Raw genomic sequence first — 24,204 nt, 5'->3', positions numbered from 1 at the left:
ATTAAATCAAATCTATTTCATTAATGCCATCACCATGGTACACCTCCGTCGGGCACTATGAGTTTCATGACTGCTGGATGACATTGTCTCAGACAACAGCTGCTCACATTGAAAACCACAGTTTTCTTCTACTTTCCCCTATCACTGTTACCGTTTATGCTGATTTTAAAGAAACAAATACCTAGTCAATACATTAGTTTAATTCTTCCTGTAGGAAGTGAGCGGTTTTGCATTATGCAAATCTCATTTATCACATGACCACAGTTAATAACCCTGATCCTTGAAGGGGTAATGATTGGAAGCGGGCACCAGGTGGTGTTGTGGGGAGCTGGTAATGGTCTTGCTGGATACACAGGCACATCCACTTTGCGACAACTCATTGAGTTGTGCACTTACAATTTGTAGATTTTCTGTAAGGATGTTATATTTCACTAAAAGAAATTTACCAAAGAATCACCATCATCATCAGTAGATTTAATTTCAATGGAGGTTTTCCACTTTAAATAAAAGAAGGTACGGGGGCCGGTCCTGTGGCCAAGTGGTTAAAGTTATGAGTGCTCTGCTTCAGTGACCCAGGTTCATGGGTTTGGATCCCGGGAGCGGATCTACTCCACTCATCAGCCATGCTGTGGAGGCATCCCACATACAAAACAGAGGAAGACTGGCATGGATGTTAGCTCAGGGCTAGTCTTCCTCAAGCAAAAAAAGAAGAGGATGATTAGCAACTAATTCAGGGTGAAACTTCTTCATGATAAAAATAAAAAAAAGAAGGTACTGCCTACTAAGGTTTTTTGCATTAGCTCCTTTGTGTAGGGTTATTTTAAATACTTACATTGAATCCTTTCAATCCCTTGTCTGTTGGCAACAGCACAGTGAAAGTTCCCAGGTTGCTTAGTGGCCAGGCATAGGCTTTGTCTTAGGAGTCAAAATACACAAAGAAAGAAAACATCGAATGGGTCAGTGGCACACGAGGAGTAAATCAGGCACTGGCCTTGTTCCATTTAGGCCCTGTGACTCAAGAGCTTCTCTGTTCTAACTGGAACGTGCAGGTCCTTGGTGAACTGGGAAATTCTCTAGAATGTGAGGCACCATGATGCCATGGCCCCAAAAGGTTCTTCATAACTGTTGACTTTCCTTGCAGCCACAGTGTTGGCTTCAAGGAAACTCTGGGATGAGAAGCTCTGTGAGGGTTGTGTGACAAAATCCTCAGATAACCCCAGCAGGTCCCTGACACTGTGCCCCACTTTCTGAGCTGTCGCCATCTCTGTGAGCAAAGACACAACCCTAGTTCCATCCACGGCTGACTCAGAGGAGCCTCATGCTTGGTTTAATGCTCTGCTGTTGCCATCTTAAAATGCTTAATAATTTTTGAACAAAGGACCCCTGCCTTTCCATTTTGTGTTGGGACCTGCAAGTTATGTTGCTGGTCCTGTTTCCATGCCCCCGGGAAGTTGGCACACACAACGAGATGGGCTCTGTGTTCTCAGGTGAAAGGTTGACCAGACTTTGTCCAGGGAAATGATTGAGGATCCAGTCTGCAAAGCACAGCCTCTCACTCCTCATTTGATGTTCTCAGAGTTCTTAGAAGAAGGCTATGAGGAGCCTGGCAGATGGCCCCTGAGTCCCAAGGCATTCTAGTAATGCTTGACTCCCTGTAGGGTGTCTTGGAAAAAGCAAGACATTTACGCAGGATGTACATTAAGATTTATGCTGAGAACACAGCACTGACCCATGGTCGTGCTTCTCCAGCTGTGCTCTTTCTGGGAAATCATTTTTGGTGACTGGTAAATTCTAGATACTGATATTTTAATGCTTCTGTTGATTGGTCAAGTCTGTGTTTTATTTTCTGTTGACTGGCCAAATTTGTGTTTTATTGAGAGCTGGCCTGGTGGTGCAGTGGTTAAGCTCTCACGCTCTGCTTTGGCGGCCTGGGGTTCACCGGTTCAGATCCAGGTGTGGACCTACATACCGCTTGTCAAACCATGCTGTGGCAGGAGTTCCACATATAAAGTAGAGGAAGATGGGCACGGATATTAACTCAGTGCTAATCTTCCTCAAAAAAAAAAAAAAAAAAAGAAATCTTGTCTAATACTGCGATCAGCTATAATATTTCATTCTTAAGGGACTGTGGGGGTAATGACCTCTAGGGGGCATTTGGAAACACAGGAGGATGTTTTAGGCTGTCACTCTGCCTGGGTGCTTGGGGAGAATGTGTCACTACAAACAATTAGTGGTTGGAGGGCCAACAATGCTAAACATCCAGCAACATGTGAGATGGTTGCACACAGTCAAGACTATTCCCGAAATTCAAACAGCGCCTCCACTGAGGAACACAGATACTGCCTCCAGGTCTTAGTCACTCTATCTCCAGTATTACCTGCCGACCTCGTTTCATGCTTGGAGGACCCAAGGTCAAGGGAAAGAGGATGGTCTCCATCTTCACATCAATAGCTGCCCTGTGTCACTATTGTTGCAGAACTGTTAATCTATGGTGACCCCAGGACCTTGTCCTCAGTTCTCTGCCTACTAATTGTTGCATTGCTGGATCTCTTGGTATTGACTCCTGTCTCTCTCTCTGGAAGCAGCTGCCTGTCCTTTCCCTCCTACCTGCGTGGTGCCTCCCTAGAAGGACTGATCCCAATAGACAAGCCTTGCCTCGCCTGCCCACCCCTTTCTGAACGAGTGTGTCTTGCAGATGCCGTTATCCAAAAGAAGGCCATCCTTTATGTAGAAATCTGTACCATAGCTGCATACCCAGGAGCGAGATGAAAGAGGTCAGCCTTCCTTGCCATCTTCCTCTGGGTTCAGTGTTTAATTCTCTGAGTCGCTCCATGATGTTTCCATAACATGTTGAGCCATCACCCACGTAACCTTTCCGGCAAGTGCACCTACAGAGAGGGTGAAAACACATTCTTAGGGTCTTAGAGCCATTGAGTGGTGAGAGCATACCGTCCAACTCCCTCATCTGCATCCTTGTCTGCAAAGGTGGGAAAAACGATGACAGAGTAGGTCAGGGACAGAGCCAAGAGAGGAACACAAACACAAGGGAGCATTCCTAGTGCAGTGCCTGACACAGCAGGCCCACAAGAAATGGATATTTAATAAACTGTATGTATCCATATGCACTAGATATCTTGCATACTCTTCAAAGTGTGATCAAGAGACCACGTACATCAGAATCTGTTGGAGTGCTTACCATAAATGCAGAGTCTAGGGCCGCGCTGCAGAGCCACGGAATCGGACTAAGCTACTGGAGGCAGCCTCAAGTAAAGACTCAGAGCTATTGATCTGCTTAGATTACTCTCCCCCCTCTTCCTTCCTAGCTGAGATCTCTGCTCAATGGTCCCTTTCTTTGGGAAACCTTCCTCGATCGTCCATCCCCCCACCCCAATGTAGATCAGGTTCCCTGCGGTGTGTACTCTCATGGTGTCACGTAGCTCTTCTCTGCAGCACCAAGCCCAATTGTAATTCTATCCGAACCTGTGGGGTTATTTGATTAGTATCTGCTTCCCCGTCTACTTTGAGAAAAGAGCGAGGGCAAGGACTGCGCACGTATTTACTCACAGGGTCTCATATGGGGCTTGCTCTGTAGTAGGTACTTAAATAGTTGTACAATAAGTAGTAACTGAATTAAAATAAATATATAAGCAGTGTAAACCCCACAAATTTTACACAATAGTTTAGTTTCTTGAGAGACAAATAGAGTTAAAGACACAGTTAAAGATACATTAGCAGTGATGTGCTGGTAAGTGTTGAACAACCAGCTCTCTGGGGGGAAAATAGCCCTGATTTGCAGCATTTGCCAATTTTCAGGGTTCATACTCCCACCTTGGCCAATCTCGAACTACCAACGTGATGCCAACCAGCTTGCAGAATTCCTGAAAAGGTAAAAATCAGCCCCTGTGATCAGTGAGTCTTGGCTCCAGCACACCTCTGCGCCCTAGCAAAGACTAGTTGACAGCTGGCTGACATTGGCAAGGCGCTGAGGAAGGTGCCATTCACCAGGATCCTGGAGATAAGTGAGGAACCAAACAGGGTAGGGGAAGAACATTTCAGAGAAGAGAGATGCAGCGACGCTGTGGTGGCACCACACCACAGATATAACTCATGTTTTGGAGAATGTTCCAAAGAACAATCATACACTCATTAGTCCAGTTGTGGTTTTAAATATGGTCCCATGAAAAGTAGGTATATTTTCGATGTTTGCTTAACAAATGTTTCAGAGTTTACCACCCCTTGCCTGGATTGCTACAATGACTTCCTAACTGGTCTTTCTGCCCTTGGTTTTCCTTCTCTCAAATCAGTCCTTCACACAATCCCCTCCTGGTTTCTCTGAAAGGGAAATCTGGCACCTCTGTGCTGAAAGCTCTCACCGACTCCTTTCATCTACAGGATAAGGTGTAAGTGCTTAGCATGGCATGCAAGGCCCAAAAAGGAGGATCTTGCTCGTGTCTCCCGCTGCCTCCCACTGCAAATTCCAGCTACACCAAACTGCTTTTTTTAGACTATGATGCCCTCCTCAGGCCATGTGCCCTGCCAGGAATGCTCTCCCAGTCTCACGTTGTAGCTTATGTGTGACCTGCTCTAGGCAGCCTTATCTGACCTCCTGACTCTCCCCTGACAGGAGCATCCTCCTGGGATGGAGGAGATGAAGATAACTCCAACAGGAGATGAAGATAACTCCATCGCAACCCTTTCCACCAAAATTTCCTCTTGCACTGTTGTCCCCTCTGCTAGATGAGAAGCTCTCCTAGAACCTGGGTCCCACTTTATTCCTCATTATATCCCAGCACCTGGAACAGCGCCTCACTGATTGAACTGATTAGATTATTTTCTAAGTACCTACTTAATTCTAGGAACCTTGCTGGGTAAGAGGGCTATAAAGATAACAATCACAGATCCCTTGCCCTTTTAGCATCTCACATGCTGGAGATGGACCTGAAAACAAATAATTTATAGGAACGTGATAAGTCTGCTTAACCTCCTTGAGCCATGGTTTCCTCATCTTTGAAATGGCTTACTAATACCTTTAGGGTTGTTGATAGAAGAGATAATGCATGAAAAACAGCTGGTACAGTGGCAGACACATAGAAAAAGTGCAGTTCTTGGTGGATGATGATGATGATGACAATGACGACGACGATGATGATGATGACAATGACGACAATGATGATGATGGAGATGGTGGCCATGACAACAACAGTAATGTGGAGGGGCTGGGACGCAGCAGGACAAGTTCATAAACAGATAACTAAAGTTCCATAGTAAGTGCCATGACAGAAGGTTGAATAGGATGCCACGGGGGTTGGAGGAGGAAGTGACTAATTCTGCCTGGAGAGATATGGAACAGGTTCTAGGAGAAAGGAACATTTAAGTAATTCTAGAAGGACATGTGAATTTCCCAGCCAAATGACTGGGAGATCATTTACTGATTGAGCCTTCAGGGTTTTTATAGAGCAGTCGCTCTCAACCAGGGGCCATTTTGCCACCTCCCTCCCTCCACCCCCCCCCCCCGGAGATATTTGGCAATATCTGGAGACAGTTTTGGTTGTCACAACTAGGGCGATGCTGCTAAACATCCTACAACGCACAGGACAGCACCCACAGCAAAGATTTGGTTACCTGGCCCCAAATATCAATAGTGCTGAGGTTGAGAAACCTTGTCAGAAGGAATCACCAAGGTAGACCTAACCATGAAGGAGTAGTCTATTTAATACAAGCAAATAACAGTTTCTTAAGCGTCAACTTCCTCGGCAAGTATTGGGTGAATTTAAGGAGGCAAAGAGGGAGATTGGTAACTACTGGAAGTGATACAACAGTCATTGTTGAAAATTAATCCTGCTCTAAGTTACAGAGGTTTCATTTGAAGGCAACTCTTCATAACAAGGCAAGTAACTTTTACAAACCACTAAGTATGCTTGTCTCTAAGGTTCTCTAAGTTCTTATGAGGTCAATGATTTGTTTTCTGTCAAGTGAGTTGACTTGTCTTTCCTAAGGATGGTGGGGGAATTGTATATTAATGGCCTCAGTGCTGAGTAGAATGTATAAAACATAAATGTTTTTTATTTTTATTCAAAATCTCTGTCCAAAGTTTGAGACTTGATGAGACCCTTTTCTGACTGAAATATTCTCAGCTGGGCTGTGGCACATTCACAGCATCGCCTTTTTTGTAAATTGGTTCTTTCTTAGGTACAAAGTTCTCCCGCTGTCTTAAGGCTTTAAAAACACCCATAAGCCATTTGCACTTACAAGTTATGGATGGAATTAATTACATTTAATGCTGGATTAGATTTAGCTAAATTATAAGGTGTCCCAAAAGTGTAGTCTGGTTGCTTCCTTCATTTCCTCATTGTTCCTTTAATTCCTTCATTGATTCATTGGTTCCTCCAAACTCTCCTTTCACTGTTCTAATGGGTGACAGAGGTTGTAATAAGAAGAATAAGACATGGACCCCCAAGGACCTTACATTCAGTTGGAGATTGAGATCAATGACGATAATAGCAGCTAACATCTACTGATAGCTCCTATTCCAGTTACTCTTCTAGGAGTCTTATTATGGCATCTTATTTAATGCAACATTCCTATGAAGTGGGTTCTGTTGTTAGTGCCATTTTAGACAAGGAAACTGAGGCACAGAGAGGTTAAGTCAAGATCACACAGCCTGTAAGTGGCAGTGCCTGCACTCACCACCACTGTACTGTGTATTTGTCACAGTTCAGGGTGATAAGTGTTCGAACAGAAGCATTCCAGGGCACTCTGGAAGCTGAGGGGCGGGGACTTCCGAGTGGAGTGGGAGGACGTGGGAGGCATCCTAGTGGTGGAGATACTCGAGTTGAACAGTGAAGAATCAGTGTGTCAGCTTGACTCAGAGGAGGTGGGAGGGAGGGATGGTCTGAGGGGGGGAACAGCAAGTGCAAGGGTATGCAGTTGGGAGTATCATGGCATGTTTGAAGAGCAGTGAGTAGTTCATTAGAACTAGAGCCAAGGGTGTGGTCCCAAGAGTGTGGAGATAATGTTGGCTCATCCACACCTGCTGCAAACAGCCCCTCCTCGGCCATACCCCGGGGGACGGTCCCAGGAAGAGCCTGTGCACGTCCTGGAAGCTGGTTTGGAGCCCTTTGTGCAGAGAATTATGGGGTTCTGGGCACCTGCATGTGGTCTATAAAGGGGGCTCAGGCTCTGGAAGAGCATGTCCTCTTGGTCCTTTAGACTCCTTGTCCTGGCGTAGTCAGTGGAGGAGCAGAGTGAGGCCCTCGAGATGTGATACCTGAGGGCAGGGGCCCCTGCTGCCCAGCTCTAAAGGTCGTACTGCTGGAAACACATCTGGAAGTGGCCAAGCTGGGATTTAAATCTAGGTCCGTCTGGGCAAGCCCATGCACTTGCCTCTGCACCATGTTGCCTTGGATAGAATTCTTGGGGAGACTGCTCACGTCAAGGAATCCTAATTTGTACGTCTCTTATACAAACACTGAATATCATCAGTGTTACTAACGTTCCAAGAGTCTCTGGATTTCAGTGTTGTTTATTGTACATTTGTACACTTAGAATGTAAACCACACATTTTCCAATATGTCTTCTCAGTCATGTCCAGTCTTTTCAGCTGAATTGAACCAAATAACAGAGACTTTTAACAGCCATGAAGTTATTTGTTCTTCTTCGTAATAATTCAAATGGAGCTTAGAGTTTAAAATCATGCTTCTGTACATTAACTCGTTAGCTCTTTCCAGGGAGAAATTCCTGGTCTCTAGTCAGTCCACTTGTCAGGTGAGGAAATTGCGGTTCAGAAAAGTGATATGACTTGTCCCAGATCACCCCAGCCGGGCGTGCTGGAGTCCACATTTGAACTCGTTCTTCCTTATTAGGTGGTCTTCTGTGGCTAATGCAGTACGATTTTGAATATTCTGCATAAACTGACTGTCATATTGAGGAGGCATAAACAAAATATTTTCTATCCTAGGTGGACTAAGTTACTGATAGCCCCATATTTTATCAATGCAACTTAGCCAGCCTTTAACCAGGGCCTCTTTCCAGCTGATGACAGTCAATTTTAGGGGTGGGGGAGGATCGAGGAGGTTTGTGAGCGACACACATAGCCCTAAAATTGCTTGTGGATTCCACTGACATTCTAAACACACGTTTTAATGCAGCTTCCATTATTCTAATGTTCTAGTTTCCTTTTTTGGTTTTATCTTTTCAAACACAAAGGAAAGAAATGATTTAAAGTATTCTACTCAAATTTTCTCCGAGGATGGTAAAAAACACGTATGCTGGCTTGCTTGGTTGTCAGCAGTACCAGAATCTGTGTTTGAGGAGAGGTTGTGCCTGTATACATACGTGTGTTGGGTGCTTACGTGCCTATCCACGTGGCTGTGGTGAGTTTGTGAGCGCACTTACATGTAAGAGGTGATTTCTATGTGCCAGGTTCTGCTCATGGATTGATGGATTTAACCCTCATCACAGCTCTGGTTCTCCCCCTTTTATAACAGCGGAAGCATCAGTTCACAGAGGTTGAGGTAAGTGGCAGAGCTGGAGTTTGAACCCGGGTGTTCTGACATCCAAGCTCTTTCTACCCCACCCGCACTGAGTCTGGATCTACTTGTTTGATAGAATGTGATCATCAAAAAACTTATCTGGGAAAATCCACACATTTAAGACCCAACTGTAAAAGGAATGAACTTCAACGAATAGGGAAGAGGGCTCTGGAAACACAGAAACTGTTTAGTAATTATGACGGTTTTGAGCTCACAGTGGTAGAATGAGTCCGCAGAAGTTGATGACAATGAGAACTAAAAGTGGCACTGAGATAGAAGCCTCATTTGAGAGACAAAAGACTGGGGTTCTAGCCTCAGTTCACCCACCAATAACAACATAATACATCTGTACAGCAGTTTCCAGAAGATTCTCTCAGGTATTCTTCACAACAACCTTATGAAGTAGACATCACTGTGCTCATTTATACATGGAGAAACCAAGGCCAGAGAGAGGTATCACTTTGCCAAGGCCATACCTCTGGTAGTCACCAGCACTGAGACTCCAACCCAGGCCTTTAAGCTCCAGATGCCATCCCCTCCCTCCACTCAAGCTGTCTGTGCCTCAGGAATTTTCACACAAATATTTTTACTCACAATAAACCCCTTCTTTTGAAACCTGGAGTCCAGGAAACACCACAGTGTTTTTTCACTTTCTCCAGTCTTGTTTTGCAGCACTAACAAGCAATATTTCACAGACGAGGAAACAGGCATATACATTAGAGGTCAAACCCCTGTAATCGCAACAGACGTTTGTTTTCCCAGTGACAGTGGCTTCCGTCTCCCACGCTCTGACCACTCAGTACCATGTTATCAGACCAGGTCAATACTTAAGAGTGTTCTAATGGTCATTATAAAGGAAACAATTTTGGAATGATTCATTGATTAAACAAAGATTTATTGAGTACCTACTATGCTCCTTGCGTTGTTGTGGGCGCAAGGCTGAATAAGACACATTCCTTGCCTTTCAAGGAGCTGACATCATTGTCTGGTCACCACTTCTACCACTCGGAAGGATGGTGGTGGAATTGAAAAGACTTACCTGGTTTGGCCTGGTGCGATGGTGGTGCAGTTTGCATTTCTGTGACAGGGGTTATTAGACTCACAGATGTCGGTGACAGAGCACCCCACTCCAGGGACAAAGTTGCGGTAGTGTTCCTTACACTCACAGTGAGACTTTAGTGGACAGGGAGAGAATAACAAATGGGACTCTAGTTAGTCATTTTAGCTGACATTCTTCTTAAACTCATATGTTTAATCTGCCATAAAACTAACTTGGGATAGGTCCAAAGAGTGGGTTTCAACTAGAAACTTGTCAAAGTATCTAGAACTGGAAGTCATGCCTATGTATCTCAATGGTTTGGAAACTCATACCCCTTCTGTGTCATTTACACTGTCAGTTTTCTGGTTTGCTAACCCTGGGCTGCCCTGGCACTGTAATTCCTGGTTTTAGATTGTCTACAAGTGAATAGAGATTGATGTTCAGATGGGAGGTATTAGTGCTCTAGAATAGTGGTTTTCAGCTGAGAGTCTCAATCCAACGGACAATGGGCAATGTTTGGAGACATTTTGATTTTCACAATGGGAGAAAGGGGCGGTGCCACTAGAGGCCAGGGATGCTGCTAAATATCTTACAGTGCACAGACAGCTCCCCACAACAAAGACTTACCTAGTCCAAAATGTTAATACTGTTGAGGTTGAGGAACCCTGCTCTGGAATAATGGAAAAATGAAAGCATTGCTTCTGTGTGAACAATGGAGGGTTTCTAAGACTTGAAAATTGGCCTTGGGACCCACTTTTTAAGAGATAAAGTATATTTTTAATCTCACTCCCAAGATCCTGGGACCTTGGTTCAGGGTGTAACATGACTTTTCTCATAAGGGAAAATCTATCCTCTAAATGAGGATGGGAGTTCAGCCCTTTAAATTTCTTGTGACCCTGCCTCAGAAATCGACAGCAGAAATATATCTCATGATATATTCTTTTTCCTTAGAAATGAGGTTGGGTGGATTCTCTGCAGGAACTCCAGGAGCCTTCCCATGGGCTGCTGATTAGACTGCTGGGGACCCATGACTGAGTCTCGGGCAGGCACTGAAGCCTTTCCTCCTATCCAGGCAGCAATAGCCTTCTGTATGATGGATTTCCTCCACTGAACACTTGGCCTGCGGTTATGGGTGTAGTAGGAACCCACGAAACATTTGATGGTTGAATGAGATGTCAGGGAAAGGGTTCTTTCAACTGGACTCCTCAGCAAAGGTCTCCTGACCAAGAGGAATTTTACCAGTCAAGGTCATGATGTGATTTAGAGGAGCAGGGTCTCACCCCAGAATATCCTCACTGCCCTCTACAATCTGTCAGTGCTGCCTGACATTTTATCACGTTCATCCCTTTGGAACAGAGTATTTTTGGTTCTAAAAGTCCTCTCTTCCTTGAAAAGACGTTAGAGAAAATAGAGGACTGCAGGTGAAAGTCAATTACATATTCACCCAAGACTTGGTTAACAGTTAATTTGTTAATCTAATTGGAGTCGTGTGTATATTTTGTGGATCACCAAATAGGACTGTGATAAAAGAGACAGTTAAGATTTGACTGAGGAGCTGGGAAAGTGTGAGTTCAGAGGATGGACTGGGAAGGGAGCACACTGAGGTCAGCCCAGAGCACAAGCAGGTCTGTCTGGAGAGGAAGCCCAAACTGAGCACCGAAAAGGAGAATTGGGAGGGCTCAGAAGACAAATTATACCTATAGCACAGTCTCACCTTCACGGGTTGTCCTACTTCTATTTGCATCAGTTCCTGCATCATTGGCTCACCTGTCCAGGTCCATCATATTTGCACACTGTAGACCTTGCAGGGCAGTTTCCAAAGTTAATTTGGCAAGGGTCTACTGGCAAGCACACTTGGCCATCCCCGCGGTAGCCATCTTGGCATGTACAACTGTGCTGATTCGGTCCCAGGTATGTGCAACGAGCATGAGGGTGGCAGACATCTTGTAAACATGGATTGATGGCTTGAGAGGCAAAGACAAAGTAAGAGGTGGTTACCACACTCAGGGATGGAGAAGGAAAACTAAACTGTGAAGGGATTGAAAATCACAGCTCATCAAACCACAAAGGCAATCCAATCGTTCTAAGAGAGAGAATAAGAAACATTTCATTCTACCCTACCTGATCACCCCCACCTTCCAAACAGATTTATATACGGCCATCAGAGACCATAACTGAAAATATTGTGTTGATAGATTATTATGCCATGTTATGTGTGGCATTAATATAAAATAGCACGAAAGAAAGCACTAATGCTTATAGAATTTATAGCATGCATTGCACCCTGTTCTAAGCATTTGCCATACCTTAACCCAGTTAATCCTTACAACTCTGTAACATTGGTACTATTATGATCCCCATTTGATTGATAGGAAAATGGAGGCAGAGGCAGGTTAAAGAATTTGTCCAAGTTCGTGTAGTTAGCAATAGGCAGATCTGGGATTTGAACCCAGGTGGTCTGGCTCCAGTTTCGTGTTTATAACTAATACACAATACAACCTCTCACGAAGTGAATGAGCATGAAATGAAAAAGAAAAAAGAAAGAAAGGAAGAAAGAAAGAAGGAAGCAACACATTTTATCTTAACATTGATTTAAGTGACACAAAATAAAACCATGTATAAAAATCTCTTTTTATGCTTTGATAATAGGAGGAATTGCCATTTATTAAAGAGCTACCACCTGATGAGCATTTTGCTTAAAACTTTTTATATATTTCATTCAAGTACGTAGAGAGAAATAGAAGTGGTTGTTGTATTAATATTAGGGAGGTCATGTTTTTATTTTTGTTTCTGTTGAGTGACCTAACCATCTCAATTAACAAACTAGCAGGATCCAAATTCTACTCACGCTCGCAGTATTTGCCATCGCCTTTGTAATTGGGAAGGCATTTGCACTCTAGTTTCGTTCCATCTTCGCTGGAAGGTGAGCATCTGGAATTTTCTGGGCAGAGCAAGGCTGCACATTCAGGGATGGCTGCAAGGGAAGAGTGTTTAGTTAACTGCATTAGTAGATTAACTAGTCCTAAAAAACTCAACAAATGCAATATTCCTTATTATTAAAAAAGTAATGTAGATTCGCTGTAATGATTCAAAAAAAAATGGAATGCATGAAGTAAAAATTAACTGTCCTATTTTCATTCTCCCATACCACTCCCCAAATAACCAATGTCAACAACCAATATAATACATTCATTTATAAGTTTATTTATATGATTTTTTAAAACAAAATGGAGTCCTGTTAAAATATTTAGGAACTTGATTTTTAGTTTTATTTTTTCTGGTGAGGAATATTGGCCCTGAGCTAACATCTGTTGCCTATCTTCCTCTTTTTGCTTGAGGAAGATTGTTGCTGAGCTAACATCTGTGCCCAATCTTCCTCTATCTTATGTATGTGGGGTGCCGCCACAGCATGGCTTGATGACCAGTGTGTAGGTTCACACTCAGGATCTGAACCCATGAACCCTGGGCCGCTGAAGCAGAGTGTGCAAACTTAACCACTACACCACCGGGCTGGCCCCCAGGAACTTGATTTTTAATTTAACATTATATTATGGAGGTCTTTAAAGATCTTTTTTAATCTCTAACAACTTTAGTTTATAATATAGATGGGACACAGATGGCTGTTAAAAACTATAAAAAGTCTGACATAGAAGCCAACTTGCAAAGCTAACAAGTTGGGCTGATACAGTTTCATGGATGCTGGTAGAAGATATGAGACTCCCGGGTCAGAGATGAAGGATAGTTTATTACTCACATCAAGAGCAGTAGCCAGAACATCAGCATTTTTGCACTAAGTTTTCCAAGCCCTAATTCCCATGAGGCAATGCAAAGAGGGCCAGATTGAGACCTGAACATGCAGTGGATTTCATTATAGGAGAGAAGCTCTGATCCTAGGGAACCTAAGTTATTTTTAATAATAGGCAAGATAATATTTAGGGCTCAAGCAGAAGGCAGAAACCACACAACTATTTGAACAGGGAAAGTTTTAGTGTAAAGAATCATGAACAGAGAGGGAATAATGGGGAATAATGGGGCTCACGAGACTTAGAAAGAATTCTAAAGAATAAGGGAGTAGCAGAAAAATAAAGAGCAATCCCTACCCTCGGGCTGAGATGAGCACCCAGGGTAAGCCCTCTTCCTTCCAGAGCTGAGATCCAGATGTCACTGGAAAGGGCATGGTCTTGGTCACTGCACGGCGCAGAAGGTGCTGAGGTGCCCTGATGGTGAGACTTGCTGGAAATCCTTCCCCCAGGGCTCCAGGGAAGGTCATCCATAGGGTGGGGCCAAGGCTCAGGACTCACTTGGTGCCTGGGGAAGCTGCTTGCCGCTGGGTGCTACTGGAACCAGAAGCTAAGAAGCTACCCTCCCAGAAGTGTAGTTTACTTCCAGGTGTGGCTCAGGCTGGGGCGATTTTGGAGGCCAGGTGTGTGGGATGAAGGTGGGGTGGCCGGCTCCCCAGATGGCCAGTCCTGCAGGCACCTTAATGTGCATGGGGCTGAGGAGAGGGTGTGCGGCACAGCATGTCCCTGGCTGGGCACAGGCCTGCACTGTCCAGGGCTCCTGGCTATGCTGCCCCTGCCTGAGTCAAGCCGTAGACAAAGTATGCAGTGGCCAAACTCTGCAGGAACCTAGCCCTGGAGAAACTGGTGGGGCTGAACCGTGGAGAAAAACTGTGTTCTTTAGGAACCTGGCGAGTGAGCTAAATCAGAAACAGGAAGAGGAAATCCTTCCTCCTTCAGTGTCCCTCCAGCACAGCCTATTGATAAGACTTCACATCTTGCTGGCTGGCAAGTGAGAAATATTTACAAAGCTCACCTCCACTATCACAGAGCAGGCAAAAAGGGTGAATTTGGAGCTGAGAGGCAATCCATTGACAGCTGGCACAGGCCGTAAGCATGCCTGCCCTTTGCTCCCGAAGGAGACCCTATGTCTTCCAAGGCTGTTCACTATACGAACATCCTTGAAGAGATGTTGGAACAAAGGGCAGTCAGTGTGCTGCTCTCAAGATTGCACAAATATGAGAGACTCATGGAGAATTGTCTCCCAACAGTGGCTATGAATCAGAAATTCATAGAGAATATCCTCCACCCCTTCCATAAAGCAGAATTGCTGCAGGGACGTGGCTGCCCTTTCAGGATTACATTTTCATCCTTTCATCCTACATTACACCTTTTCATCCAGGTGGAGTCATGTGGCTAGCTGACATTGATGGAATATTGAGTGGAAGTTCTATGTATCGTTCTGGACTTTATAAGCAGGTGCTTCTTCACTCTCCCTTCTTCCTTCCATGGCCCAAAGCAGAGCATGCTGAGGTGCTGCAGAATGCCAGAGGCACAAAATGGAAAGATCTAGATTCTTAATCACAATGTGGTGGGAAGCTGGTGTCAGCCAGGAACACCCACATTGGATGTTACATGAGTAAGAAATACACCTCTGTTGTGTTAAGCCAGTTCCCCGAGTTCTCAGGTCACAGTGCCCTTAGTGTCTCAGTAATTTTTTCACGGCATCCCAGTCCAAAAGAAATATTTACCAGGCCCATTTATTAAGTTGGAAGAGCCAAAGAATTCAGTAACTATGTTGTGAGAACTTAGTAGCCATTTGAAAAAGTAATATGGTTAACAGAAAGATAAAATATTTTTATTTATTCTTAAATAACCATATTTACTTACTAATGGGACGTGTGAGCTTGTTGGACACTGCACAACTTCTTAAACTTTGGAATCAGATTGGAAACTACCACCCTCATTCCATTCAAATGACTTTTGCATGATACTTGCTTTTTATTACAGCAACCACTGAAAACGCAGTGTTGTAAAGATATGATGTTATTGAAAGGAATGTAGTGCTACCTAATGTTGAAATTGTGAACTAACTCAGATAGCAGTTCATATTCTATAGATATATTCTATAGATATATAGATCTATAGATCTATATTTTATAGATATATCACTGTTGCCCTCAAAAATGTAAGATATCCCGCAGCAGCCCCGTGAGTTTGATGTGGTACCTTGGGATGCTTTGGTGCAGTTTTGGAACCATAGTGTTAAGCCATTAAAGTTTTGTGTTTGTTCCTTACAGCATTATCCTAACTAGTATAGGATATACCACAATTTACTCAGCCACTTCCTGCTGATGGACACTCAAATGTTTCCAGCCTGTTTTGTTCTTACAAACAACACTGGCATGAATTTCTTCATACATATATTCTTATCTATTGGTGCTTACTCCTCCCCCCTCCAGGTAAATTCCTGGAATTGGGACTTTAGCAGCAAACAGTAAGCATACCCTAAAATTTAATAGATAAATTTCCTTCATAGGTTGTAGTGGTTCATAGTCACACTGACAATTGTGTAATTTTTCTCACACCCCCAAATAGATATTATCTGTCTTTTTAATCTGTGTAACATAGTGGGCAAAAAGCCCAAAACCAAACCAAGTCAAAACCTCCCAAACTCCAAAATATTACTTCATTATGGTTTTAATTTGCATTTCCATGATTCCTAGTGGGATGATCCACATTTTCCATGCTTGGTGGCTAGTTTTCCTTTCTTCTTCTGAGAATTAGCTGCTCCTTGGCCAGTTTTGAAACTGGGTTCCTGGGCTTTATATTATTATAAAACTTTTCTGACATGAGGATTGCAAATATTTTTGTTCCATTTTATTGCTTATCTTTTGAATCAACAGAATTATTTTGTCATTTGGAGGCTAATCTGTCCATGTTCTCTCTGTTATGCTGGCTTCTGGGCTGGATCTCCTGTCTTATTACAAAGGCCTTTGGTCATGAGTCCATGGGTGATGACAGGAGTGACTGGGGAAGGAGGCTGACTGAGGTCTGCAGAAGGGTCGTCCCATGAGCCTGAGTTTCTTTCTGCCGTTGATTCACATTGGTTGTTTGTGTGTCTGTCTCCTCCACAGGAAGAACGTTGAGGCTATATTTTATTCATCCTCCTTACTACCACTGCGCAGAGCTCCTCAATGACTTTCAATAAAGTGAGTTTGAATTTGTTGAATTTGAATCTTGTCCAATCCCTTCATTTTACAAACCAGAAGAGAAACATCCAGAGAATAAGTTAAGCGAGGCTAATGTCAAAGGCAGAATGTCCAGCTTCTTAATGCCCAAGTTCCAAAATCACCCTTCATCACCTGCTCTGTGATAATGGACTGGATTTCTCCTTTACAGTGATGTGCTAAGCATGACCAATAGAGGGCGCTGGAGGGCCATTGCAGCAGGAAGGGGTTTGTCTTCCTGGTGCCCTTGAGCAGTGTCGTGCTCCTGCTGTGTTGGCTTGCTGCTGCTCCATAGTCTGTCGGTGGTGTGAGTGTGTGAGGACATCCAGTGATGCTCTGCCCAAGCTGGGCACCTAGAGTTCACCTTTCCCTTGGTGACCTCACATCCTAGGTCTGGACCCAGTGACCACCTTCCCACAGCTCTCCCCACACACAAACATTGCACACTACAGGTTTAGCACCCATGGCACCCCAACTCCCTCTGCGTGCTTGCCCACCAGCCTCAGCTCACCAGTGCCCTGGAGGGTTGTTCCCTGCCTGCCGGGAGACTGTGGCCCCATGCTGGCCTGGGCAAACCAGCAGACTTCTCCTCTACCCGGGGGGGTGCCACCATATCTCCTCCAACAAGATTTGAACCCAGCCGTGGAGAGGGCCACTCTCTTCCAAGTTTGTCTTTCCTTTGTTATGCTCCATCAGCCCTAGGTTCACTTTGCATTTTTACAGCCACTCGCCTATCACAGTTTATATTATAGCTTTATATTAAACTTCCCTTGTTCCAATCACCTTGTGGTTTCTATCTCTTGATTGGACCCAGCATGACATTGTTTAAAGAACTTCCCATGGATTCAAATGATTTGAGTTCCAGCTCTCCTGTTTACTAGTTTTGTGACCTTTGGTGAGTTGCTCAGCCTTGGTGAGCCTCCGTTTCCTGTGAATGTGTTCTGCCTTTGAGACTTAGAATTGAGAACATGCCTTATCTCCCTTACCGGGTGGCTAACTTTTTGCAATAGCTTCAGCTGGTTTCCTAGCTCAAATGTCTTCTTCTCCATTCTGTCTTTCACACTGCCACCAGTTTGACCTTCCTAGAACATAGCTACAGCTGTGTTACTACACTGCTCCCAAACTTTCTGTGACTTCTGATTTTCTATACTGTCTCTCCTCTCCTCTCCTCTCCTCTTCCCTTCTCATCCTTTCCCCACCCCTCCCCACTTCCTCTAGTCACCTCCTCTCTTCTCCCTTCCCCTCCCCTCTCCTCCCCTCTCCTTCTCTCCTTTTCTTTCTTCTCTCTTTTAAATTTTTGGTTTTCTTCCAGCAAAACATTTGATGGTGCCTCACACAGGTAGAGCCCCAGCACACGAGTACAAGATTGAAATGCACACATCTGTGCCCATTGGATCTGGCACGGCATTAAGGAAACTAGCAGTACTCACGCTGGTCACAGCTGGGGCCAGTGTATGCAGAGTGGCACTCACAGGTCCCGTCGCCATCTATTCCACTGTTGCAGACTCCATGCACACAGTTGCACACTGCAGACATAAAAATGGAGAATTTTCACTACCTCATATAGACTTCTTCTAAAGATTCTGGAAGGGAAATATTTCCAGATAACTTTTACTGAGAATCTTCATGATGAGACGGGGAAAACTATGCATTTGAAGTCCAGAGACCCTGATTTGAATCTTGGTTTCATTTTCCTTTTATTAGTTTCAATTTATTTATGTATAACGTGGATAATGCCTACCTCATGGGATTTCTATAGTTAAACGAGATAATCTATATAAGGCAGCTCTGGCATATCATGTGCATTGCATGGAGTTCTTTCAAACTACTGACTTCATCGTTGGATACCTCAACAAGAGAATTAACTTAGCGTCTCATATACCTGTCATGTTTAAAAGAGAAATGCTAGCGCTGACTCAATCACTATTGGTAGCGGGAATCTATGTAAATAAATCCTACTTCCCAAATAACAGGGCAATGCAGGTATAAAAAGAAATTCAAAAGGGCAGAGAATGACTAAGCTGTGTTTTCTAGTTTGAAATAGATGACTTTGCAGCCCAGTGACAAATCATTTCAGGAAGAAGTGAAAGGCATTTGAAATAAATGGTCAACTCTTCAGCATCCAGTTTGTGACTCACTTGCAGCGAGATTTACTGTCTGGCTGGGTCACCAGCATCCTATCCCCAGCCTTCTGTGAAGCATATTGTATTAGTTTCTTTTTGCTGCTGTAGGAAATTATCATAAACTTAGTCGCCTAAAACAACACTAATTTATTATCCTATAGTTCTGGAAGTCAGAAGTCTGTAATGTGTCTCTCTGGGCTGAAATTAAGGTATCAATAGGGCTGTGTTTCTTCTGGAGACTAAAGGAGAATATTTTCCCTTGCTCTTCACAGCTTCTAGAGGCCACCTGCATTCCTTGGCTCATGGCCCCTTTCTCACCTTCAAAGCTAGCAATATCAGGTCAAGTCCTTCTCACGTTGCCATCTTTATTGGTCCTCTCTCTTCTGTCTTCCTCTTCCACTTATAAGGGCGCTTGTGATTACATTGGGCTCACCTGGGTAATCCAGGACACTCTCCCTATCTTAAATCAACTGATTAGCGACCTTAATTCCATCTGCAGCCTTAATTCCCCTTTCGATGTAACCTAACATATTCACAAGTTCTAGGATTAGGACACAGCCATCTTTGGGAGCGGGGCATTATTCTATCTATCGCACATGTGTTCAATGTGTGTAAGCCAATTTAATGTTAACTCAAGTGAAAAAATAATTAAGAAGATCCATTTGCTTAAAAACCTAACCAAATACCACAGAAGCAAGATTAATAAAGTTTAAAAGTATTCCAAACATCTAATAAGCCATCAAATCCTTTGCATTCTTTGTTACATGTCCCACCCCAATCCCCTGCTCTTCATATCCACTGGAACTTTGTTCGGTGCTTATCATGTTTTGCCTGGACTATTGCAGTAGCATTTTACCTGGCCTCACTGTCCAATTTCTCACGTCTCCATTTCATCCATTTCATTTGATCAGTAATGGCATCAGGGTGATCTTCTCTCAAATATTTCAATGACTCCCAATTGCTAACTAAACTAAATCTAAAGTCCTCTCTTTGTCAAACAAGACTTCCTCCAGTTGTCCAACAAGATTTGACTCCAATCTCTTTGACTTTTCATTTTGATCTTCCGCCACTTTATTTTATACATCCTGGGTTCTAAGCACGTGGGATGACTCGCTAGTTCACCCGCCTTCCTTCCAAACACGGTGGTGCATGGTGGTGAAGGGGTGCACCTACAACACGACTGGCAAACAACAATGTACAACTGAAATTTCACAAGGTTGTAAACTATCATAATCTTAATAAAAAGTTAAAAAAATATCTACCCAGCTTCCACCTAGTGGCAGGTACTGTATTAGGCACTGGGTATATAAAGATGCATAATTCATAATATCTAATTCAAGGAGCTCACAGTGTAGTGCGGAAGCCGGACTCTAAGTGATACAACGATACCATGTGTGTCCTAAATGTTGTCATGCAACCAATGGAAGAGGGCAGGAGGGCAGAAAGGGGGAGATAAATGTGGCTCAGCTCCTGATCCCAACTTAGATGCTAACTGCTAGAGCTGTCCTTGTCACTCAGCTTCTCCTCTGGGCAGCATGGTGTGGGTCAAAGGCCCTGGCGTGAGCATCTCCCAGTGTCCTGTCTTCTGGTACAGCCTCTGCACTGGATTAACTGACCTGGCGTGAACAGCTTTCAGGAGCCTATGACACGCATTGCCAGGCTGCCAGCTGTTGCCAAGAGAATGTCCTTGAGAAGGAGAAGTGAGTGGCAGAGGGATTCCCAGATGGTCATTTAGAGAACCCTTCATATTTGTTGAATTGGCCTCAGCAGATCTCTAGATACATGGGAAACTTTGGGTATGTGACTTTAAAGTGGTCAAAGCCATGCCATTCAGGTCAGAGGGACAGTGCACAAAGACCCCTGTGATGTGCTCCTTGGCAGGTGAGCTGCTCCCTCTCCCATGTTCTCGTAGCTTCCCATGTTTGCTGTGTACATTGGATCATAATTCTCACCTGCATCTCCAGTTCCTTGGGGGTCGGGTCCTAATCTTTCCCCTCTTTGGAGCTCCATCACCAGTCAGGGGTCTAATGCATGGTGGATGCCCCAGGGGCAGAGCCGTGCGGGACCTGGATGCCCAGGCTCTGGAGTCGGACACTTGGGGTCAAATCCTGCCTTGTGCCTTTAATGGCTGCGTAACCTTGAGAAACCTCTCTGCCTCCTCATCATAAAGTGAAGAGCCCAGCTTGAAGAGTTGCTGTGAGGACCCAAAGGCATTATGCACATCAGACCTCACTCACTGCCGGGCACACAGCCGATGCTCAGCAAATGCTGGCTACTGTTATTAACAAGACACGACTGTGGGATTGATGTGGGGGTCATGCTATAGAAAATGGGCTTTGCATCCTGCCCTAAGTGAGCAGGCTAGGCATTGGCAGCAGAGATGAAAACCCTTGGCTGAGGCAGCCCTAGATCTTCTCCAAACTCATCAACAGTCGAGTGGGAGAACACTCGGGCGGCAGGTGAAAGTCAGCGCTAAAAATAAACTGTGGCTGATAGAGCTGTCCTACTTACAGGCAAAAGTGCCACCTCTATGGGACCAATGCCTCACTGGATGAAACAACACTGGCACCCAGTGGACGCCCTGCTGAAAAGTTTTGCAAATTGCCATAGTCCTTGCCAATGGGAAATGACCAGCCACCACTGAGCCATTCACTCATTCACTCATTCATTCATTCATGGGTGGCTTGCTTACTGTTGGATTGTTTTTGTTCTCATTTAATACTTGCTTCCATTGATTGAGTGCTTGTGACATGCTGCTAAGAGCTGCTACGTTGTCAAGCCCAAGAGGCAGGTGTTGCTATTCCTGTTTTATAGATGAGGAAGCCTTCGAGAGATTAAAAAGCTTGCCGCAGGTCACTTGGCAACTGGGGTTGGTTTCAAACTCAGGCCAGTGTGACTTCAATGCCTGTTCTCTTACCCATTACGATCTAGAGCTGCGCTATCCGATATGGTAGCCGCTAGCCATGTTTGGCTATTTAAATTTTAATTAAGTAACGAACTAAAATTTACAATTCAGTTCCTCAGTTGCACTGGTCACATTTCAGGTGCTCAGTGGCCTCAAGTGGCTAGTGGTGACCGCGTCGGACAGCGAAGATATAAGACATTTCCATCATCTCACGAAATGCTGTTGGAATGGAGAGCTTAGTGCTTTTTCTCCTGGGTCTCAGTTTAGGTTTCCGACTTCCTCACTTAAAAATATGAGTTTCTAAACCATCTTTCCCCCTTTCACTTGCCCTTTCTCCATGGCACAAGCAAGTGTGAAGGGAGGCCACTTTCTTTGGTTAGAAATGTTTGGAATCTCCACGTACCTCTGTGCTCATCAGCAACCAACACCAGTGCCTTGGAGACAACATGGGTTCCTTTTCTTTCTAAGTTTTCATCCCAAACAATTACTCGGCTTTCTTTGGAAGTGAGCAAGGCTGGATTCTGTCTTCCTTCCTTCCCATTTCAGTATTTATGTAAAATATGTGATTTAAATTCTAGTCTTATGGTAGGGAAGGGCCAATTTAGAAGGCATGTTATTTCTAAACAGCTGATTGATTATATTTTAGTTTATTGTCCTTTAATATAATGTATAATCTTAACCAACATCTGTTTTAAATTTGCTTTTGCTAACACCCTTATGAAGCAATCTTTTATGGAGCGGAGGATGAAGGAAAACCTAAGATTGGGGGACACTAGAGAGTTATACATAATTGTAACAACAATAATTGAGCATTTATTGTGCATTTATTTAAATCTTCATAGTAACCCTAAAGGAGGCAGTATTATTTCTATTTTTACAGGTGAAGACACAGACAGACAGTGTCAGCCTAAGGTTCCCACCATTAACAGCCCTGTGGCTGAAACCCAGTCTGAGTCTAACCCTGGAGTTCTAATCGTCTCTATGTGATGTCTCTCCAAACCATGCTGCTGGGTCAGGACAATATGGCTGGAGAGAATTAGATCATTAATTTATTAAATCATTCACTCACACACTCACTCACTGATTCATCCAGCCAGCAAAAGTGCAGTGCATGTGTACCAGGCAGGCAGCACCATGGAAGGTACTAGAGATAAAGAGGTACAACAGTGCTTGCCTTCAAGGAACCCATGGATTAGAATGAGATAAGGCCTGTGCTATTGCAATGAAACTTATCACAGACTGTGCAAAGTTATGGGGGTGGGATGTCTCTGTGTGTGTAAGTTTTCTTGGAAAAAATATTTGAATCAATGCAGTGTCAACTGAATTTGATTTTTCCATAAAAGCCAGAATTGAAGTGTTGAAGAAAGGCCGCTGGGTATGTCCTTTTTGCCATGCCTGCATTCTCTAGACCTTCCCAATGCCATGCATTCCAGCTCACTTCCAGTAGCTTGTGAACACTTCCCAGGGAGGCTGCTGAGCTCTCACTGGGGGCTGCAAGTGCCAGGGAATTAACAACCATGCCCCCCGCCCCACGACTGCATGTATTAGTTTCCTATTCCTGCTGTAACAAATTGCAACAAGCCTAGTGTCTTAAAAGAACACAAATTTATTGGCTTACACTTCTGGAAGTCAGAAACCCAAAATTACTGTGCTAAAATCGAGGTTTTTGGTAGCTTGTGTTCCTTTCTGGAGGGGGGAAATCCTTTCCTTGTCTCTTCCAGTTTCTAAACCCGCCCACATTGTTTGGTTTGTGGCCCCCTTCCATCTTCAAAGCCAGCAGGGGCTGGTGGAGTCTTTCTCGCATCTCATCACTCTGACACTGCGTCTTCTGCCTCTGCCTCCCTCCTCCACATTTAAGGACCCCTATGATTACATTGGGCCTGCCTGGATAATCCAGGATAATCTCTTTACTGTAAGGTCAGGTGATTAGCAACCTTAGTTCCATCTGCCACTTTAATTCCCCCTTGCCATGCAAGGTAACATATTTCCAGGTCCAAGGGATAAGGATGTGGACAATACTGGGGGGTCATCACTCTGCCTACCACGCCATGGCTCCCTCTCTCCTTAGGTGAGATGACTCCAGAGTGAGTGCTCTGCACTGACTCCACAGTTCCCTGGGGGATTAAGCTCTGGTCATTCACACTGGTCTCTGGCTTGACAGCGTGTTCGTTATTTCTCCATGTCACTTTCTTTGTGTTTCCTGGGGTTGCCTTCCAAATATGCTTCTGGTACTGGGTTCAGGGTCTACTTCTGGGGGGAACCAAAATAAAAGAGTGGACAAACCAGTTTCAGGTTTGTTTAACCTGCAAAATGGAACCGACAATCTCTGATCACCTGAGATATTTATTTGTAAACTCCCAAAGGAAGGGACAGATTAGAACATGGTGGGACCTATGGAAGTTGAGGGCCCTGGGGAGAAGATCAGTGCTGAGACCAGGATTCGGAAAGACCTCGGGGAGAGGCTGAACAGGGTAGGAATAGGTACATGTCGGATCCTGGAGCCTGGAGGGAGGGAATCGTATGCCCCTGAGATCGACAGAAATGTTTACTGGTGAGTAGCTGGCCGCAAGTGCGGAAACCCCCAGAAAACGGTGTCT

The 24,204-nt window shown here is 44.3% G+C and overlaps 1 protein-coding gene and 1 long non-coding RNA gene across 4 annotated transcripts in view; one reads left to right on the top strand and one right to left on the bottom strand.

Annotated features, from left to right (window-relative positions):
- Window positions 1–24,204, bottom strand: part of STAB2 (stabilin 2) — a 147,905-nt gene that overhangs the window by 105,807 nt on the left and 17,894 nt on the right. For all 3 annotated transcript variants that reach the window (XR_011433794.1, XM_023631534.2, XM_070254566.1), the window contains exons 6-11: window positions 18,010–18,105; window positions 12,419–12,544; window positions 11,338–11,534; window positions 9,571–9,704; window positions 2,755–2,888; window positions 833–915 (exon numbers count right to left, since the gene is read on the bottom strand). Coding sequence is in view for 2 of the 3 variants with exons in the window: in XM_023631534.2 (XP_023487302.2) it covers window positions 833–915; window positions 2,755–2,888; window positions 9,571–9,704; window positions 11,338–11,534; window positions 12,419–12,544; window positions 18,010–18,105 (770 nt within the window). In the remaining variant the exon portion in view is untranslated. The remainder of the gene's footprint in view (window positions 1–832; window positions 916–2,754; window positions 2,889–9,570; window positions 9,705–11,337; window positions 11,535–12,418; window positions 12,545–18,009; window positions 18,106–24,204) is intronic.
- Window positions 1–24,204, top strand: part of LOC138921309 (uncharacterized) — a 33,345-nt gene that overhangs the window by 1,173 nt on the left and 7,968 nt on the right. The window lies entirely within an intron of this gene.

Source organism: Equus caballus, chromosome 28, assembly GCF_041296265.1.
Source record: "Equus caballus isolate H_3958 breed thoroughbred chromosome 28, TB-T2T, whole genome shotgun sequence".
NCBI lineage: Eukaryota > Metazoa > Chordata > Mammalia > Perissodactyla > Equidae > Equus > Equus caballus.
This window is presented reverse-complemented; position numbering and strand designations above follow the sequence as displayed.